At 39.9% G+C, this 17,374-nt stretch overlaps 1 protein-coding gene across 4 annotated transcripts in view; it reads left to right on the forward strand.

The window, feature by feature from the left end:
• LOC105464123 (pecanex 2) overlaps positions 1-17,374 on the forward strand; it is a 310,280-nt gene that overhangs the window by 143,521 nt on the left and 149,385 nt on the right. For all 4 annotated transcript variants that reach the window (XM_011711793.3, XM_011711792.3, XM_071074159.1 and 1 more), the window contains 2 exons: positions 11,482-11,623; positions 16,145-16,322. In XM_011711793.3, coding sequence (XP_011710095.2) covers positions 11,482-11,623; positions 16,145-16,322 — 320 coding nt within the window. The remainder of the gene's footprint in view (positions 1-11,481; positions 11,624-16,144; positions 16,323-17,374) is intronic.

Raw genomic sequence — 17,374 nt, forward strand, 5'->3', positions numbered from 1 at the left:
TTTGGAGTGAAGCTCGTCCTCAGTCGCTCCTGAGAAGAGGCACATGAGAAGACACTTTCGAGACCTCCTCTGCTCCAAGTGTTTCATTCTACTTCATACTTCAGATGGTTTGTAGTGTGTCGCCTGCCAGGGTGTAAGCATTATTCCATCATCTTCCAGCATCCACTGCTGCTGCTAAAAAGTCTGAGGATTTTGGACTCTTCGTCCTTTGCATGTGACTAGGTTTTTCTCTGCAGAAAGCTTGTGGGAAGTTTAGGAGAGAATTATAACGTTATGGCCCAGCCTTGGACAAGACCGGGTGGGCTCAAACCCTGGTTCTGTCACATATGAAGTGTGCTTAGCCATTGTGATTCAGTTTTGTCATCTATAATTGGGAGTTCCTACATTAAATATAAAATCAATCCAAGAAGAAATGTAGCGCCTTTAGCATGGTCATTGGCAGACAGAAAGCTCTCCCTAAGTGCATCCTACTGCTCTTCCCAGGGTTCTGAAGTCTCATCATTTTTCACCTGACTTTGTGCCTTGTTTCACCCATTGTGCTAGGCAGTTGGTGGCCCTTTATAATCTGGATGTACATGTCCTGCATACAGTTTTGAAATGTTCACCAATAGGTCATAGTACTATCTGAATGCCTTATTTCACAGAATTTGCACAGTAATTAAGTGGAACTCAATATATGTAAAAAATCCTTTCAAACGTATCTAGTGCTAGTTAAAGGAATATGGCATGAGAGGTATTGTCTGATTTTGGAACACAAAGGCTATGTGGGGGTCTTTGGAAAGAGGCTTTCTTTGCCATAGCTAGAGGAGGAAGGATGTATTCCTTACCTCCCCCTTTTCCCCACATAAAAAAGATGCTAACTTCAGGAAGCAGTTAGAGACTTGGAAAACTCTCCAAAGTGTTTTTAATTCAAAATGACGAAAATAATTTGAAGCATAAACTGAACTAGTACTAGGAGAGTAACATAGTCATCGTGTGCTGTGATACTAGTATGGGAAAGTGCATTTCAAATGCCAAGTAAATGACTTTGAGCTGAGTTTTTAGAAATCAGCCTGTCAGTTGGAAGCCTGCTTTATTAATTATTCTCTCTGTTGCTATTATTTTCCTGTACCTTCTCTTCCCCTCATTTTCCCTTCCTCCCTGCCAGCCACTCTTACACTCTGGCTGATCTCTAGTCCACTGGGAAACTTACCTTCCTGTGTCAGTCTCCACAAGGCTGGAGTTGGCCGCAGGGGTTTGGCAGTGAAGCCAAGTTACACTGCAGCGGGAGGAAAAAGAAAAGTGGAATTCAGTTACCTCTGCTTGCAGCAGAGGGAGGCAGAGGGAGGTCTGGAGAAGCTCAGGCCAAACTGGGCTAGCATTAAGAAAGACAGGACTAGGCCAAGCGCAGTGGCTCACGCCTGTACCCCATCTCTACTAAAAATACAAAAATTAGCCAGGCATGTAGGCAGGTGCCTGTAATTCCAGCTACTCAGGAAGCTGAGGCAGGAGAATTGCTTGAACCCGGGAGGCGGAGGTCGCAGTGAGCAGAGATTGCGCCATTGCATTCCAGCCTGGACAACAAGAGTGAGACTTCATCTCAAAAAAAAAAAAAAAAAAAGAAAAAAGATAAAAAAGAAAGACAGGACTTGGGGACAGAGCTCAATGGTTAGCTGCCAGCCTCAGATTCCAGCTCTTCAGCAAACCACAGGGTGTTTATCCAAGACCCATTAGGGTTCTGTTAAACTACTGATAAACCTAATGCAATATGGAGCTACAATGAATGGTCAGTAGTAGGAGGGATACTTAAAAAACTAACACTAAAAATCAGGAAGTTTTAATGTGCAGCATGCAATACACGCACAATGGTCCCACAGTGGCTTTGGGTTATTAGCACAACAAACATGGGAAGGGCTAAAGAGACCATTCTGAAGAATGATGTTAGTTCTCAGCTGCAGTTGATGTGGCCACTGTGGTGAGCCCTGACTCAGTCTCCCTAAAGTAGGTCTGTTGGAATCTTATCAGAAGGAGCTTAACCTTCATAACTCTCTATGATAGGATAATATATGGATATGCCATAGAGAAAATAGAATTGGTGTTTTTAAGTAACCTTGTAATTTAAATAACATACAAATTACACTTTCCTTGAGGGAGGATTTCTTCTGAATTGGACATTTATTGGGCACCTGCTATGTCCTAGACACTGTTCTGGGCGTTGAGGATGCAAAAGTAAGCACGTTGTCCTTGCTCTTGGCAAGACGGTTGTTCTGTCGAGAGGCTCTGTCTACCCTGTGGCCACAGTGAGAGCATTTGGAATTCTCTCCTAGCCCTCTTCATGTAAAAATGCTGGTCTGACCTTTTTCATGTAAAAAATGTACAAGTGGTTCCATTTGCTTTTTCAGTTTTAAATATTATTATTATGCTTTTGTGTTAATTGAGGACCTTTCTGTCAAGAAGAGAAGGCACATTCCACACTGATTCTGCCAAGTTTCTCCCGCTTTTTGAGGAAATGTGAAGGATACATTTTTATTCCCACCGAACTAACGAAAAAAAATCAATGGTTTTGGGGAAATGAACATTAAAAAAATTGGAGTTAGACTTTGTATCAAATGAATTTGCAGATGTATTAAAGATTTAAAATGTTTTTAAAAATGAAGAAAGAAGAAAGAAACCAGAATAGCACTGCAACTAAGTAAAGGAAATGGAGTTAAAAATATATATATATGTATATATTTATATACATATATATTTATATATACATCTATATATTTATATACATATATATTTATATATACATCTATATATTTATATACTATATATAAATATATAAATTGAGGTCTAAGGATAAGTGGCGGAAGAGGATTGCGGGCATGGGACTGGGCCATGGGCAGCCCTGAATTTGCTTACTTAAAAAAGAAAAAATGATGGACCATGGGTTCATCCTAAACAGAGATCAAGGGCTTTGAGCAGCAAGGATGATGTGACTTCCTTTACCCTCCATTCGTGCTACTGGTTTTGTAAGTGAAGCCTATTTCTAGAGAATAAACAACATGTGTACATGTTAGTGCTAAGAACTTGACGACAGCTGAGATTTGACCCAGGAAGACAGATGAGAGTGAGAAAAGCTTACAGAAAAAAGCAATTGTCTATAATAAAGGGATGGTAACAGCACAGATGTGTTCATTTCACTTTGCAGAGTCTCTCTGCCTTAGATGCCTCAGGGGTGACACCAGGGATAGTTGATTCAAGCCGCACCCCCATTGAAATGCATCTGGCCCATATACAGCAGGAAGCCCTGTATCCTTGCAACTTAAATCCTAATTCAAGGTTTGAATTGGTGAAGATTGTCTTTCTAAAGCTGAAAACATCCTGAGGATTTTTACTAACTTTTAATTATGGAGACGAACTTACTTTAGTAGCATAAAGAGTCTAAACAAAACACAACCCCGAAAACCCTTTAAGAAAATTTAAAGCTTTTAATTGTAATGAGTTACACATAAACTTGTAAATGGTATAATTAGTTTTCATTCTTCTTCTCAAGAGCCTAATATTCCAGAGAAAAGAGAAATTATCATGCTAAAGGATTTTTTTTTTTTTTTTATGGTCTCTTTGCGTATTTGGGACATTACAGAAAGGCAGTTACAAAATATCATTGCAAAGATTTTCTTTTTAACTTTATTTTGTGTGAACCCTGACACAATCTGGGGATGCAGGGAGCACATTTACCATGCTGCTGCATGCGCAGTCTCTCCTTTTTCTAGCTTTTCATGGTTGTTGTATATGAAAGGAGTAAGTTTAATCTTTGAGGAATCAGAATTCTGGACTTACACTTTTGTTTTAGCTTCTTCTTACATTATCATTCATCTTTCACTGTGTCCCTTTTTACTTCCAGCTATAAACATTCAGTATGAGTTCCATTTATCTGTTAAATGTTTTCCTCATCTAGAGATTGAAGCGTGTCATTAGAATAAATTGCTGAGATTGGTAGGAGGATTCTAAGATAAGTAGGAATTAAAGTGAAATTAAGGCCGGGCATGGTGGCTCACACCTGTAATCCCAGCACTTTGGGAGGCTGAGGTGGGTGGATCACTTGAGGTCAGGAGTTCAAGGCCAGCCTGGCCGACATGGTGAAACACCATCTCTACTAAAAATACAAAAAATTAGCCTGGCGTCGTGGCACACTCTTGTAATCCCAGCTACTTGGGAGACAGAGGTTGCAGTGAGCCAAGATCCTGCCACTGCACTCCAGCCTGGGCAACAGAGTGAAACTCCATCTCAAAAAAAAGGAAAGAAAAGAAAGAAAAGAAAAAAAAGTGAAATTAACATCCTGTCAATATGCCGCATTAACGGAACCTGAAGTAAAAAGTTGGGGCTTGGTGATCTCTGGGATTTGTTCTCTACTCTGTCATTTCTTGATACTTATTTTAACTTGTTTCCTCACCTTTTCTCATCTCTGCTTTGGCTAGATGTTGTACTCAACACTCACCAGGAAAACCATGCCTTGGGATGAATCTTTACCTGAAATGTTTTTTTCATTTCTGCTTGCCGGTGTATGTTCATAGTGTAAACACATATGCTGTCCTCTTATCTAGAGATGCAGAATTAATCCATGGAAAGCATGTGGTAATTTTTATATGACATTTAGATGTCAGCAGCTGTCACTTTCATTCCTTTGAAGTACCGTGGGCAGTAAACTAGAGCTGAATTAGCAATTCAACCTGGTTTCTAACTCAGTCTTTTTTTGTGACTCTCCTGTTCCTATAAAAATAATAGTAAAGGTCTTGTAACTTATGAATTAACTGGTGTCCAGTTCCCTAAAAGATTTTTTTCCCTTCGAAAGTCCAATGTAGAGCTCCTTTATAGCTGCTTTGCTTCTAAGTAGAGACTCAATTATCACCTCGTAAAGATCCCTGGCCTCAGCCCATCTCCATATGTGTTATTGTGGCCATATAGAATGCAGGGCCTGCCAACAAAATACTGTTCTAATGTCAGATAGCAGAATGGTACTTACAGTCCAAGTCTTCCTAAAGATTAAATGTTTTAATCACTTGCCTTAAAGTTGTGTCTATGATACACAGTTGACCTTGAACAACACGAATGAGTCTGAACTGTGTGGTCCTCTTAACAAATAGATTTTTTTTTTCAGTAAGTTATACCTAGTGCTCCTGCCTCTCTTGCCTTCCCTTCTGCTTCCTCCACCTTTTCACCTCTGCCACCCCTGGGCCAGCAGGACTAACCCCTCCTCTTCCTCCTCCTCCTCCTCAGCCTACTCAAGGAGAAGATGGTGAGGATGAAGACCTTTATGGTGATCCACTTCCACTTCATGAACGGGAAATAGATTTTCTCTTATGAGTTTCTTAATAACGTTTTCTTTTCTCTAGCATACTTTATTGTAAGAATACAGTATATAATACCTATAACAGATTGAATATGTGTTAATCATCTGTTTATGTTACCAGTGAGACTTCTGATCAACCTTAGACTACTGGTAGTTAAGTTTTTGGGGACTCAAAGTTAAATTTGCACTTTTGACTATGCAAGCGTTGGTATCTCTAACATCCCCATTGTTCAAGGGTCGACCATAGTTTCACATGCTCACACACACACCACCCCCGTAGTTCAGATGGCTAGAATCTCACTGAATAAGTATTTCACTCTCAAATATTTGGAAGGACATGGATAGTGAATTCAGAGCTTATCAGTGCTGTCTCTTTTATTTGAAATTCATTGCTTTATATGTTTCTGAGATGAGTAAACTGAAATTCTTATGAAAAACCTACTTTTGTTACCATGACCTGTGGTAAATCCTCGTAGACTGTAATGGGATTATGTCCCTCCACTCAAATCAATCTATCTCCACTCACTGGAAAATGTCATTTTCTAAAAGTAAATGTGACAAGCTTTTGAAAATCTAGTTCTTACTCCCCCATCCAAATGGTGCCCAGGCTGTTCTACAGTGATGACCCAGCCACTCAAATGTTTCCTTTAATTCATATGTTTTTCTAATAGCACTGAGAAGAGATGGCTTATATTTCTCTTCATTTACATTTTTTTTGGCAGGAATCTAACTAAGGTTGTCATGTCTCTCTGAATTGGTGACAAATGTTGATAGAACTCTGTAAATGTATTTTTATAAGCAGGCTGAATTGCATTTGATGTGATGGCCTTAATCTGACACTGTTGATCTTTTATAAATTGAGAAATCAGAACAAGTAATTTTGTACAGAAAGAAACTTAGCTGTAACTGATTGTACTTTATGAGAGATTAAAATAGGAAATGTCATTTAATATGTTATAGTTACATTTTTTTATTTTGTAATCAGAAAAGTACTTCAAAAAGACTGTTGTTGTTTTTTTCCTAGACCCTCTGTTAAATGTAATTATCCAGAATTCCCTCAGCCACTAAAAATGATAAGGTAATAAACATTTACCAAACCCCAACTCTCTGGCAGACATTCTAGTAGGTACGTAGTACCTACCCTTAACAAATTCAGAATCTAGTGGGAAGATTTGTATTTAAATGAATACTCTATGATGTGACACTTACTAAAATTATAGAATTCACAGGGTACAGTGATGGCATGAAGGAATTAGAACATGTTAAAATTATGTATTTCTTTTTTGTAAAAGATACTATTAAGAGAATGAAAATCTAACCGTAAAATGGGAGTAGATTTTCTTCATACATATACTGGCTAAAAACTCGTACCTAGGATGTATAAAGAGCTCCCAAAAATCAATAAGGAAAAGACATATAATCCAATAGGAAAAAGAACCAAGCAACAGAATGAAGAACTACTTCACAAAAGTGTGCATCCAAATGGCCAGTAAACATGTAAAAACATACTTGTCTACATAAGTCATTAAAGAAATGTAAAATCAAACCATAATATGATACCACTCTACACGCACCAGCATGGCAAAAATTAAGAAGAGAGAAAACATTTTGGCAAAGATGTGGAAGAAAAAGGAGCTCTCTTGTACCATCTGCAGGAGTGTAAATTGGCACAATACCTTTGGACAATTCTTTGTCATTATCTACTGAAGCTTGCTATATGCACACCTGATAACCTATCAGTTCTACACCTAATTATGTACTCTATAACTAGGTTTTGATGAGAACCTGACTGGAGTAAACTTAAAAAGAAAAGAAAGATAATGTTGTTGAGAAAATGAGTATAGCTACATTTTTAAAAAATGAAAATATTTTCCAGGTACTACCTGGAAAATAACCAGCATCTGAAAGAAAATATAGGACCAAAAGAGGGTATTTTTTCTAATGTTTTTGAGACAAGGTCTATGCTCTGTTGTCCAGGCTGGGGTGCAGTGGTATAATCACGGCTTATTGCAGCCTCAACCTCCTGGGCTCAAGCAATCCTGCCACTTCAGCCTCCCGAGTAACTGGGACTACAAGCAAGCACCACGACACCCAGCTTATTTTTAAACTTTCTTTAGAAACACGGTCTCCTTATATTGCCTAGACTTGGGGCATATTTTTAATGGAAGATATTATAACAATTTTTTTTTTCTGATGAGAATGATTCGCTAAAGAGAAAAAAACCCAAGTAATGCAGGAGAATGGGGGATCATTGCAAGAGACAAGTCCTCAAGTAGACAGATAAGAAGGATTGGAATACAGTGTACACATCTGGCTGGGTTAGGAAACAGTTTATCTGCATAAAAGATAATTATAATTTTTTAGACAAAAGTGATTAAGAGCATGGAAGACAGAAAAGAAGCAATAGATATGCAGAGTAAGCACATGGAATCAACACAGTCCTTCAGTCCTTTAATCTCCATGTATAGAGGAAGACTTTCCAGAAAATGGTTCTCAAACTTGAGCAAGTATCAGAATCATTTGTAGGACTTGTCAAAACACAGATTCCTTGCCCAGGGCCCAATCCACAGAATTTCGGACTCAGTGGGTCTAGGATTGAATCTGAGAATTTGCATTTGTAACACATTCCTAGGGGATGCTGGTACTGCTGGCTCTGCTGTTCCTCAAAGTATTCCCTGAGGTTCAGGAGTATTCACATCACCTAGAAGTTTATTAGAAATGTAGAATGTCCGGCTCCATTCTAGACCTACTGCATCAGACTCTGCATCTTAACAAGGGACTTATTTACATGTTGATGTTTGAGAATCACCATTTAGGACAGTGTTTTTCAGCTTTGCCCTGAAGTGATTTCAACGTACAGCTATGAGAAGTGAGAAGAGCTGGTTTAGGATGACTCTGGGTCATTGTCTGCATGGCTAAGAGAATGCAAGAATGTATGAGGAAGAGAAGTTGTGTACAGGTCGACATCGTTCTGGTTTTGACATGTATTTGAAAGTTCCTTTGGGACATCAGATGAAGCTATTCAGTTGATTATTTAGATCTGAAGTCCAGGAGAAAGATGCGATAGTGAGTTACAGATTTGAGTGTCATCAGCATGGAAGTAATAATTAAAATTACGGGTGTTGAAGACATTAGCTCAAGAGGATAAGAAAAATAACGGGGAGAAGGAAAGCCGATGACCAGGGATAGGGGAAGAGGAGATGACAGAGGAAATGGGAGAAGAGTAGGGCAAAAGGTTTGAGCAAAAGTCAGGGATGGTGGGATGGGGAAGCTAAGGGCAGAGCGAGTTTTCAAAAGACGAAAGGATTTAATGATGTTTTATGCCTCAGGAAAGTCCAGTAAGAGAGACTGAGAAGTATCAGTTATTTGACCATCTGGAGGTCACAGGAGGCCCTGCCACATGCAGGTGAGGGCAAAGGTAGCCGCAAATACCCAGGGGCAGAGGTGTTCCCAGTAAGTGGGAGACACAGAAGTGGGAACATCAGATATTGACAAGCTTTCCAAGAAGCTGAGAAGTACAGAAAAGGCCAAAGTGAGCTTTAGAAGGAGGTTCAGGGTGGAAGGTGAGTTTTCCACACAGAGAAGACTGGGATCTTGTAATTTGCCTTGGGAAAGAGCTAGTGATAAGGCAGGGAGTGGCTACTGAACCAAGAAGGCAGGAGCATAGGATGCAGGACATTGGTGGAGCTTGGCTTCAGGAGGAGCCAGAAGTGGATATGAGTAGAAATGAATTCGTAGTTGGAGGGAATTTATACCTCATAGACTTTATTTTCTCTAGAAAGTAGAGGTCAAAGTCATTTGCTGGGAGGGGTCTTGAAGATTTTTTTAAATTTTCATATACTTTCACAACAGATTAAAATCCTTTAATCTATATGTAAAATGTCTAATATACCTAGGCTTTATTGTGTATAAAACATTCATTGTGAAATAACACACTTCCAGATCCACTCCAGAAAAAATTATACTCTGTCCATTAAGAATATTCAACATTGAATTCCTACACAACATCCTTGCTCTTTGAACTTGATTCTCCTCCCACTCTTCCTCCCTGTTTCATCTGGCACTAAAACTTCTTTTTATTTTTATCTGGATGATTTCTCATTGTCTCTTCTATTTATTAAGCTGATTGTTGGAGTGTTTATTCTCATAATACTTTATTTCCAATATCTTGAAGGACTTTCACTCTATCTATTCTCACCATTCCTAGCCCATTCGAATGAATTCTTTTCAAGTAAGTTTTCTGAATGACAAATCTCTCTTCATATATATATATACACACACACACACACACATATGCGTGCGCGCACACACATACACACACACATATATATATGTTCTTTTTTCTGAGATGGAGTCTCGCTCTGCCACTGAGGCTGGAGTGTAGCAGCGCAATCTCGGCTCACTGCAACTTCTGCCTCCTGGGTCCAAGTGAATCTCCTGCCTCAGCCTCCAGAATAGCTGGGATTACAGGCACGTGCCACCATGCCTGGCTAACTTTTGTATTTTTAGTAGAGTCGGGATTTCACCATGTTGTCCAGGCCGGTCTCGAACTCCTGACCTCAATTGATCTGTCCACCTTGGCCTCCCAAAGCGTTGGGATTACAGGCGTGAGCCACCGCGCCCGGTCTGTCTTAATATTTTTAATCAAATGAAAGTAGTTATGTTTTTGAGTTATAAAGATGATATATTCTTACACAGAAATATGAGCCATATCTAGTAGAAAGTAAAATAGTTTCTATTTGTGTGTGTGTGTCTATGGTACTTCCTGCGATCCGTCATGTAGAGCCCCAGTGAAGCTGACCGGAAACAATTTGTCTGCTAATCCTGGATAAGAGAACCGGAAGGAACAGGCTGTTTTGCCAGCTTGAACTTTTTCTCTTTTGTGAGTTGTTCTTGTGCAACCCAATGTAAAAACTACATAACTCTTTTTAACTCTAGGTCATCGTAGGGTATAGTTTTTTGTTTGTTTGTTTGTTTTTTCACTATAAATTGTTGAAGAATGTGATTCCAGAAGTGTAATGGAGTTGCCTTCCACCTTGCAGATTTAGGCTTTGAGGCTTGCTGTGGAAAGCATGAAGCCCACAGCAGAGATCGTTCATTTGCTGGTGGATGGGGGCCCACTGCAGCCTCCCAGTTACTGACAGACAGAGAGGAGGGGGCAGGGAATGAGAGGGGCCTACTCGAGGGCCCTGGGCCTGAACCTGCTGCGCCGTCCTCAAGGTGGGAAGCAGAGAAGAGTCCTGGCTCTCGTTCCAGATCCGAGAGGCAGGGATGAAGCATTTCCCCACCCTTGAATGTGACCTAAGCAAGTTTGTGCTCTGACCACTCAGACCAGCTGCTCCTCCTCCCCAGAGAGAAAAGCACGGGTTCCCAGATGGGCAAGCATGCATTCCTCATTGCCCCATCTCCTGCCATGAGGAGTAGGAGGCAGAAGGGACCTCCTCCCCCTCAGCAGACTCAGAGGATGGTCAGGACACAGAAAACTAAGGCTCAAAAAGATGAAGCTAATAATTCAAGGTCATTCACTAGTGGTTGGTAGAGAGTGAATGCAAATCCAGGTTGGTCTAACTTAAAACCTTAGCCCTTAATGGGAATAGACTTCAATCTTTATGGTACTTCCTTTGTTGTAAGCACTCAGAAGAAGGTAATAGATTCATAGTGGCTGGGGTTTGGGAGTCAGCTGTGTTTTATTTGCATACATTGCCCAGGGATTTGTTTGTGGTTTAAAGATTAAAAAGAGAAGAAAGCCCAGAAACTAGCTTCAGCCACAGAAGTGAACCCTAGCTTAAAAGGAGATAGACATATGGGATTTTTTCCAACTCTTCATCCTTCACCTTCCACCCTTACTACTCTAAGATGACTTGATGCTATGTGACAGCCCATTCATTGGTCTCGGTAAATTATGTATGAAGAAATCAATTGACTTGAAAAATTGGGATGCTGGCCTATATTACTATATGGATATTATTATTTATGAACTGTGTAGAAGTAAAGCTAACAGTTGCTGCCTGGAAAAAAAATGGTATGGTATATCATGTCTAGTATCATGAGTTCTTAATTAGCAGCTTTTGAATTAAAGGGGGGATATTAGTTATTATTACCTCTACTTAAAGAAAAATACTTTGATCGGTGGTTGTTCTAAGTGGTTTTTATATTTCTTTCAGATGTCGCCCATTTAATGTGGTTTGAAAGACTCTACGTTTGGCTTCAGTGTTTTGAAAAATACATCTTGTACCCAGCGCTAATTTTGAATGCCCTCACTATTGATGCATTTTTAATAAGCAATCACCGGAGACTTGGTACCCAGTAAGTGGTTAATGGTTTATCCTCATAATGATTTGGGTCACATTTTCAATATTGAGTGAATTTTCTGTAAACAGTTTGCAGAAGAAGCCAACCTTTACCGACGGTTATTGGCCATGTAAAAATAAGCCATGGTGGTCTTTTACCCAAAACCCACTGGAGCTAGACAGTTATTGTAGAGTGACTGGGGTGCAAATGAAGTTAGATCTGCTTGAAATGATGTTGTGAATAAATGTCAGTAGATTTGAAAATCATCCTGCAGAAGCTTAGTCAGTGAGCCTTAAGAAGAAGACGGAAGCACAGTGTGAGTCCAGGATTCCTGGAGTTCTTAACATCATGCTTAGAGCTTTATGAACTGCCTCGTGTCATTTCATTTAGCAAATACTCTATCATTTTGTGCTTGTGGGAGGGGGAAATTAATCACTGTCACTGCTGTCTCTTTATCAAGAGAAGCCTCGTAATTTAAACACTGGCACAGAGACTTCATACTGTCCAGATGCCCATGTCTTTCAAAGCATTAACAATGTACAGTCAAGTCACTGGTTTCATATGTTAAAATTAATTCTTAATTTACAACATGGAAATCTCCTTGATAGTCTGTAGATTTGTCATTCTGATGAAAGGTGAAAGTTGCTGGTCAAAGAAGTTGTTAGAGTAGAAGGATATAAAAGAGATTCTTTCCCAGATTTGCTCATTAGTCACGTTGCTTAAACACTATGTATCCAAGTCAACCCTAATGCATAATCCCAAACATACTAATTCAAACCTGCTCTTCCTTTCAGGATGTCATGAGGACAAATTAATTAATATTCTTCAAAGATTGAGCAGGCTAAGATAAAAGGCATTTTAATACTCTGTTGGACTTTGAGTAGATTCATAGTCACACAAAGCAGACACTAAATGAAATGATCCCATAACCTGTCCTGATTGGACTCTGCCTTCCTTCTAGTCCAGACCTGTTTCTGTTAGATCAGGGCAAGAATTCTATGTCCTTTGATACTTAAAATTCTAGACTTCAAATCCAGGGATGAGAATTACTCTCACTGGATTTAAGAAAGCAGATAGCTGGACTTAAGACCCCTTATACAGTTTAGGTGAGACCCGATCTAGGAGATGGTCAGAATTAGAACATCGTGAGCTTCTCTAGGGCAGGAATTCCCAGTGTGGTACAGTCCTAGTTGACCCTGTGACTCCCCCCGAGAACAAGGCAGAGCCTCAGTTTCTCGAATGGGGACACACATTCAAAGCCAGAGTAGCAAAGAAGGTATCAGTGCCACTCTGGAAAATCCAGCTAAAGGATTTCAAGTTTTCTCTATTCGACTTCAGGACAAGGACCTTGAGCTAAGCCTGTGGGGTTGAAGCCAAGTTGTTAGAGAAGGCAGATGCAAGGGCTAAGACTCCAGCAGAGTCAAATAAACAGTTCAGGGAGGGTCCATTTGGAAGTAATATTATTCTCCATCCCCTGTAATTTTTTCCTAGACACTAAAGTCAGAAAGGTGCACCTTACCTATGTAGCTCTGAATATCCTCAATGCCCAGATGATAACATCAGCAATTGTTTCACTCAGAACCCAGAACTGGAAATCCCTTTCTATTCCTGATGCGTCTGTAGAAGTAAAAACAAAACATTTTTTGAGGTTTCAGGCACCCTACTAGACCAACTGTTCTCAAACAGGATAGCAGGAAACCCTGTATCAGTATCACCTTGAGACCTTTTCTAAACTAGAGAAGCCTAGCCCCTCCCTGTGATTTTTGAGAACCATTGTACTAAATAGTCACAGAGTGAGCTTTTCAACAGCAGGCACTGTTTCTTATTCGGCTATTCAATGGCAAACCACTAGTAAGTGTTAGAAGGATGAATGCATGAACAACCAAGTAGGGGTTTGGTAAATTAATGAGTTGGTGAACTGGGGTATCTTGTTAGGTGTTTGTTAGGTGTTTCTGTTTCTTAGAGAATCTAAGAGGATTCTCTCCATCTGTTCCAGGGCATTGCTCACCAATTGTTACCTCAGCCTTTCTAAAACCTTCAGCTAAGTGTGGTGTATCTTCACGTAACATCCTGGATACGTTCTTGAAAACTGTGACTTTAATCAAAACCAATACAAAACCAAATAAAACAAATTTTACTATAGGCTAATTGATAGAAACAAGAGTTAAGTTCCATAGCATATTTCTGGTCACAAAAACATCACCAAACTTCTAAATAAAGACCAAAACACTTCTAATGTTAAACATGGAAATAAATGTGAATAATACATACATTTAGGAAAGATTAATACAAACAAGTAAGATAGTTATTTATCCAAATATTCCAATTCAGCGTATCCAGTGGCTGGAGCCTGTCCTGGCAGCTCAGGGTGCCCAGTGGGAACCCATGCTGGACAGGACATCTCCCATCGCAGAACACACTCGCACCCACACTCACACTCACACTGGTCCACGTCAGCACATCAGAGCACCTACTGTGCACACCTTTGGGATGTGTGAGGAAACCGGAGAACTCGGAGAAAAACCCACATAGACATGAGGACAATGTACAAACTCCACACTGACAGTGGGGTCCTGGCCAGGAATCCATTTTTTTTTCCCATCGATGTTATACTGAAACAACATTGAATGAAGCAACGTTATTTGAGGACCTGCTGTATACAATGATCTATGAGCCATTAATGGTAGCCGTTCCTATTGCAATGTTATCAAAGTCATGCACATGAGTCCTTAAAATCTCCCTCAGCTTGAACCAGTCGTCCCTACTAAATATCAAATGGATGCAGGTCATGGAACGTTGGTCACAGAAACAGAAAGTTAGATTTGCTTCTCATCTGGATTTTGCCCAAATCACCCAGAAAATCAGCAGTCTCCCCTGGAAACCAAAATATCCCTAAGTCTTCAGATACGTTATCACTGGGGTTTCTCCACAGGGCTTTGGCTATCCCACAGGGGTTTTCGTACCTTGGGCTGTTGTCAAAGGCAAATGGACCTGAAGTCATTTCTTCCTACTGTATTTTCATCCTGGGCATTAGTTGCGCACTGGAAAAGGAAGGCCAGTTATGGAGCAGTGTTCAGCCTTGCTGCAGGAACACTGAGGGCTCTGGGTTGAGGCTAAAGACAAACTTCCCCATCTGAAGTATGCTTTGGAATCAATTGCTAGTTTTTCTCAGATGCCAAATCCAAGCCTGCCATACAAGGCCTTGGGCAAACCTCACCTCACACATGCTGGAGCAAGGTGGAAACAGATGCAGTCCTAGGTCTGAAGGCACAAAAAACAGCAGATTGAGGCATATGGAATTTCCAATATTTTTTTATGACAAAAATGACAATTTTGTACTTCTTAAATAACCTCATTCTGAGATAAGATATTCATAATGCTGCTAAGGGTCCTGAGTCCAAGATTCTTCTAGGTTTAGGGAAATGGAGGCATGGCCCTAGTTTTCTCTACTGAGCCAGGGAAAGAAAGCCTCTGTCTTACAAGTGCAACCATTTTCTAGAAATTTTCCCACCTCTGTCTTGCAGTTGCCAAATATCCTAGCACATTAGAATTGGAGGGAATCTGGTGAAAATGTGCAGTGCCTTTCTTCAGAAAGCCAGGCCCTTCAAGAAGGCACTTGCCTGCTCTCTGGGGCTACTTTGTGATGTGATCGTTTGTCCTCCAATCTCAAGATGGATTGTTCATTGTTGACCTTATCATCTGGAGAATTGTACACATGACACATACTCCCTACGTGGGTAGATAATAACAATCTAACCCCTTAGGCAAGAGCACTCAGGACTTCAGTCCTCAAAGCAAAATCTTAGAAGGGTATTTCTTTACCTAACTGTTTTGCTGAGCTCCTTAACTGAAAAGGCCCGTTCCATGGGAGAAGAAAACATTGATGATATAATTTTAAACAACAAAAAGGGAGAGCAGAAACCTTATGTTCACTAGGATGACAAATATTCTGAGAAACATTAGAAGTTAATATGTAGAAATAGAAAAGGCTTTATGAAGATACTGGATTATTTTCTCTATTCGGAATTTCCTATCTGTTGTTATGTCACTGTTCCAGTTGGATTCTTTCCTCATGAAGAGGCATACACTGAGCTGACTCTAGCAGGGGCAGCATGTTGCCTGTTTTCTCATTTGGCACGAGGCTTTCTGGGAAATGTCCATCATCACTGCAGTAGTGAATTCAGACAAGCTCAGAAGGAGCTCTGTGCCCTTGCTGAAGAACATGAGGGACTTTGAAAAGCATGTGATGGAAAGAAAACGTCTGTTGTAATGGCAGACAATGTGCTTGAGAGTCACTCAGGACTGAATTTCTGTTTATGTTCTGCCCCTTTGCGACCTTAGACAAGTTTCTCAAATTCCTTGATGCTCAGTTTATACCCCTGTGAAATACAGACAATAACGGGGCCCCCTAGATTGACTTTTTGTGCCTGTGAAGTGCGTAATGCACCATCAGTTCTGGAGAAATGTGAGCGAATGAAGCTCACCTAGCAGTGTGCATGCTGTCATTGATTGCATCTTTTCTTTTGTTTCCAACAGCTGGGACATTTTTCTGATGATCATTGCTGGCATGAAACTGTTGCGGACTTCATTTTGCAACCCAGTTTACCAGTTTATTAACTTAAGCTTCACTGTCATCTTTTTCCACTTTGACTACAAAGATATTTCAGAGAGCTTCTTACTGGATTTCTTCATGGTGTCCATTTTATTTAGCAAGGCAAGTGAATTAGCTATTTTCTTCATTTTAACATTTTAAAGGGAGCTGTTCTCATCAAATGATTTAAGAGTTTAAAACTTATTCTTTATTAAAAAATTATGGGAGGATATGAAATTGAATTATACATGTATGTTAAACTCTGGCTGCCATTTGGGGAAAATTGCCCATGGAATGTAAGTATGCCATGTTATTTGCTAAAAATCACTAATTAAAATGAATTAGCCATTAGTGTGACTCGAAATTTTATTACCTTCTTCTCTGTTAACAATCTCATTATAAAACTTCCCTAGATCTTAAAATGCTATGAATGAAAGTTTAGCAACCAAGTTCTCTGGTCTCTCCCTCCCTCCCTCCCTTCCTCCCTCCCTCCCTCCTTTCCTTTCTGCCTCCTTTCTTTCCTTCCTTCCTGCCTGCCTGCCTGCCTTCCCACCTTCCTGCCTTCCTGCTTTCCTTCCTTTTTTCTTCTCTTTTCTTTTTGCCTCTTGAAGTAAATTTAAAGAACTGGTATGCAAGAGCAGGGTCTCTTGGAGTATTTCCAACATGCTTAGCTTGTCTGAAGTCAAGATTTCATCTGTTGAGCAAATTTATACATGGGCAATGAGAAATCCTACTTATAATTCAGGCAAATATATGGGGCTCGTATCTAATGTTTAGTTAATGGGAGAGAAATAAAATCCTCTGGATACTTGGGGGTTCTCCATGACCATATCTAGCCTGATCACTGTAATGAAACCTAGGTTTGTAAGCAGAAACAGAAATAAATTTGGAACAACTCTTGGTAAATAAACTCAGTGATGATACAACCTCTTTCGCGTGGTGTTCACACTCACAACCCCAGTTGAATACAGCAGCCATGGGGTTTCTTGTGGAGACTGACTTCAGCAACCCCTTTCCCCTTTTAGTTAATAATCTTTTTAATTGTAAGGTTTTCTAAATTTTAAATGTTTAAAATTTTTTCACCTCTTAATCAGTTCTGTTCATCTTTATTTTATTTCTATTACTTACCTTTCCCTTCTACTGCCTTTCTCTTGGATTCTCTTAGGTAACAAAAA

Source organism: Macaca nemestrina, chromosome 1 (assembly GCF_043159975.1).
Source record: "Macaca nemestrina isolate mMacNem1 chromosome 1, mMacNem.hap1, whole genome shotgun sequence".
NCBI classification, from domain to species: Eukaryota; Metazoa; Chordata; class Mammalia; order Primates; family Cercopithecidae; genus Macaca; species Macaca nemestrina.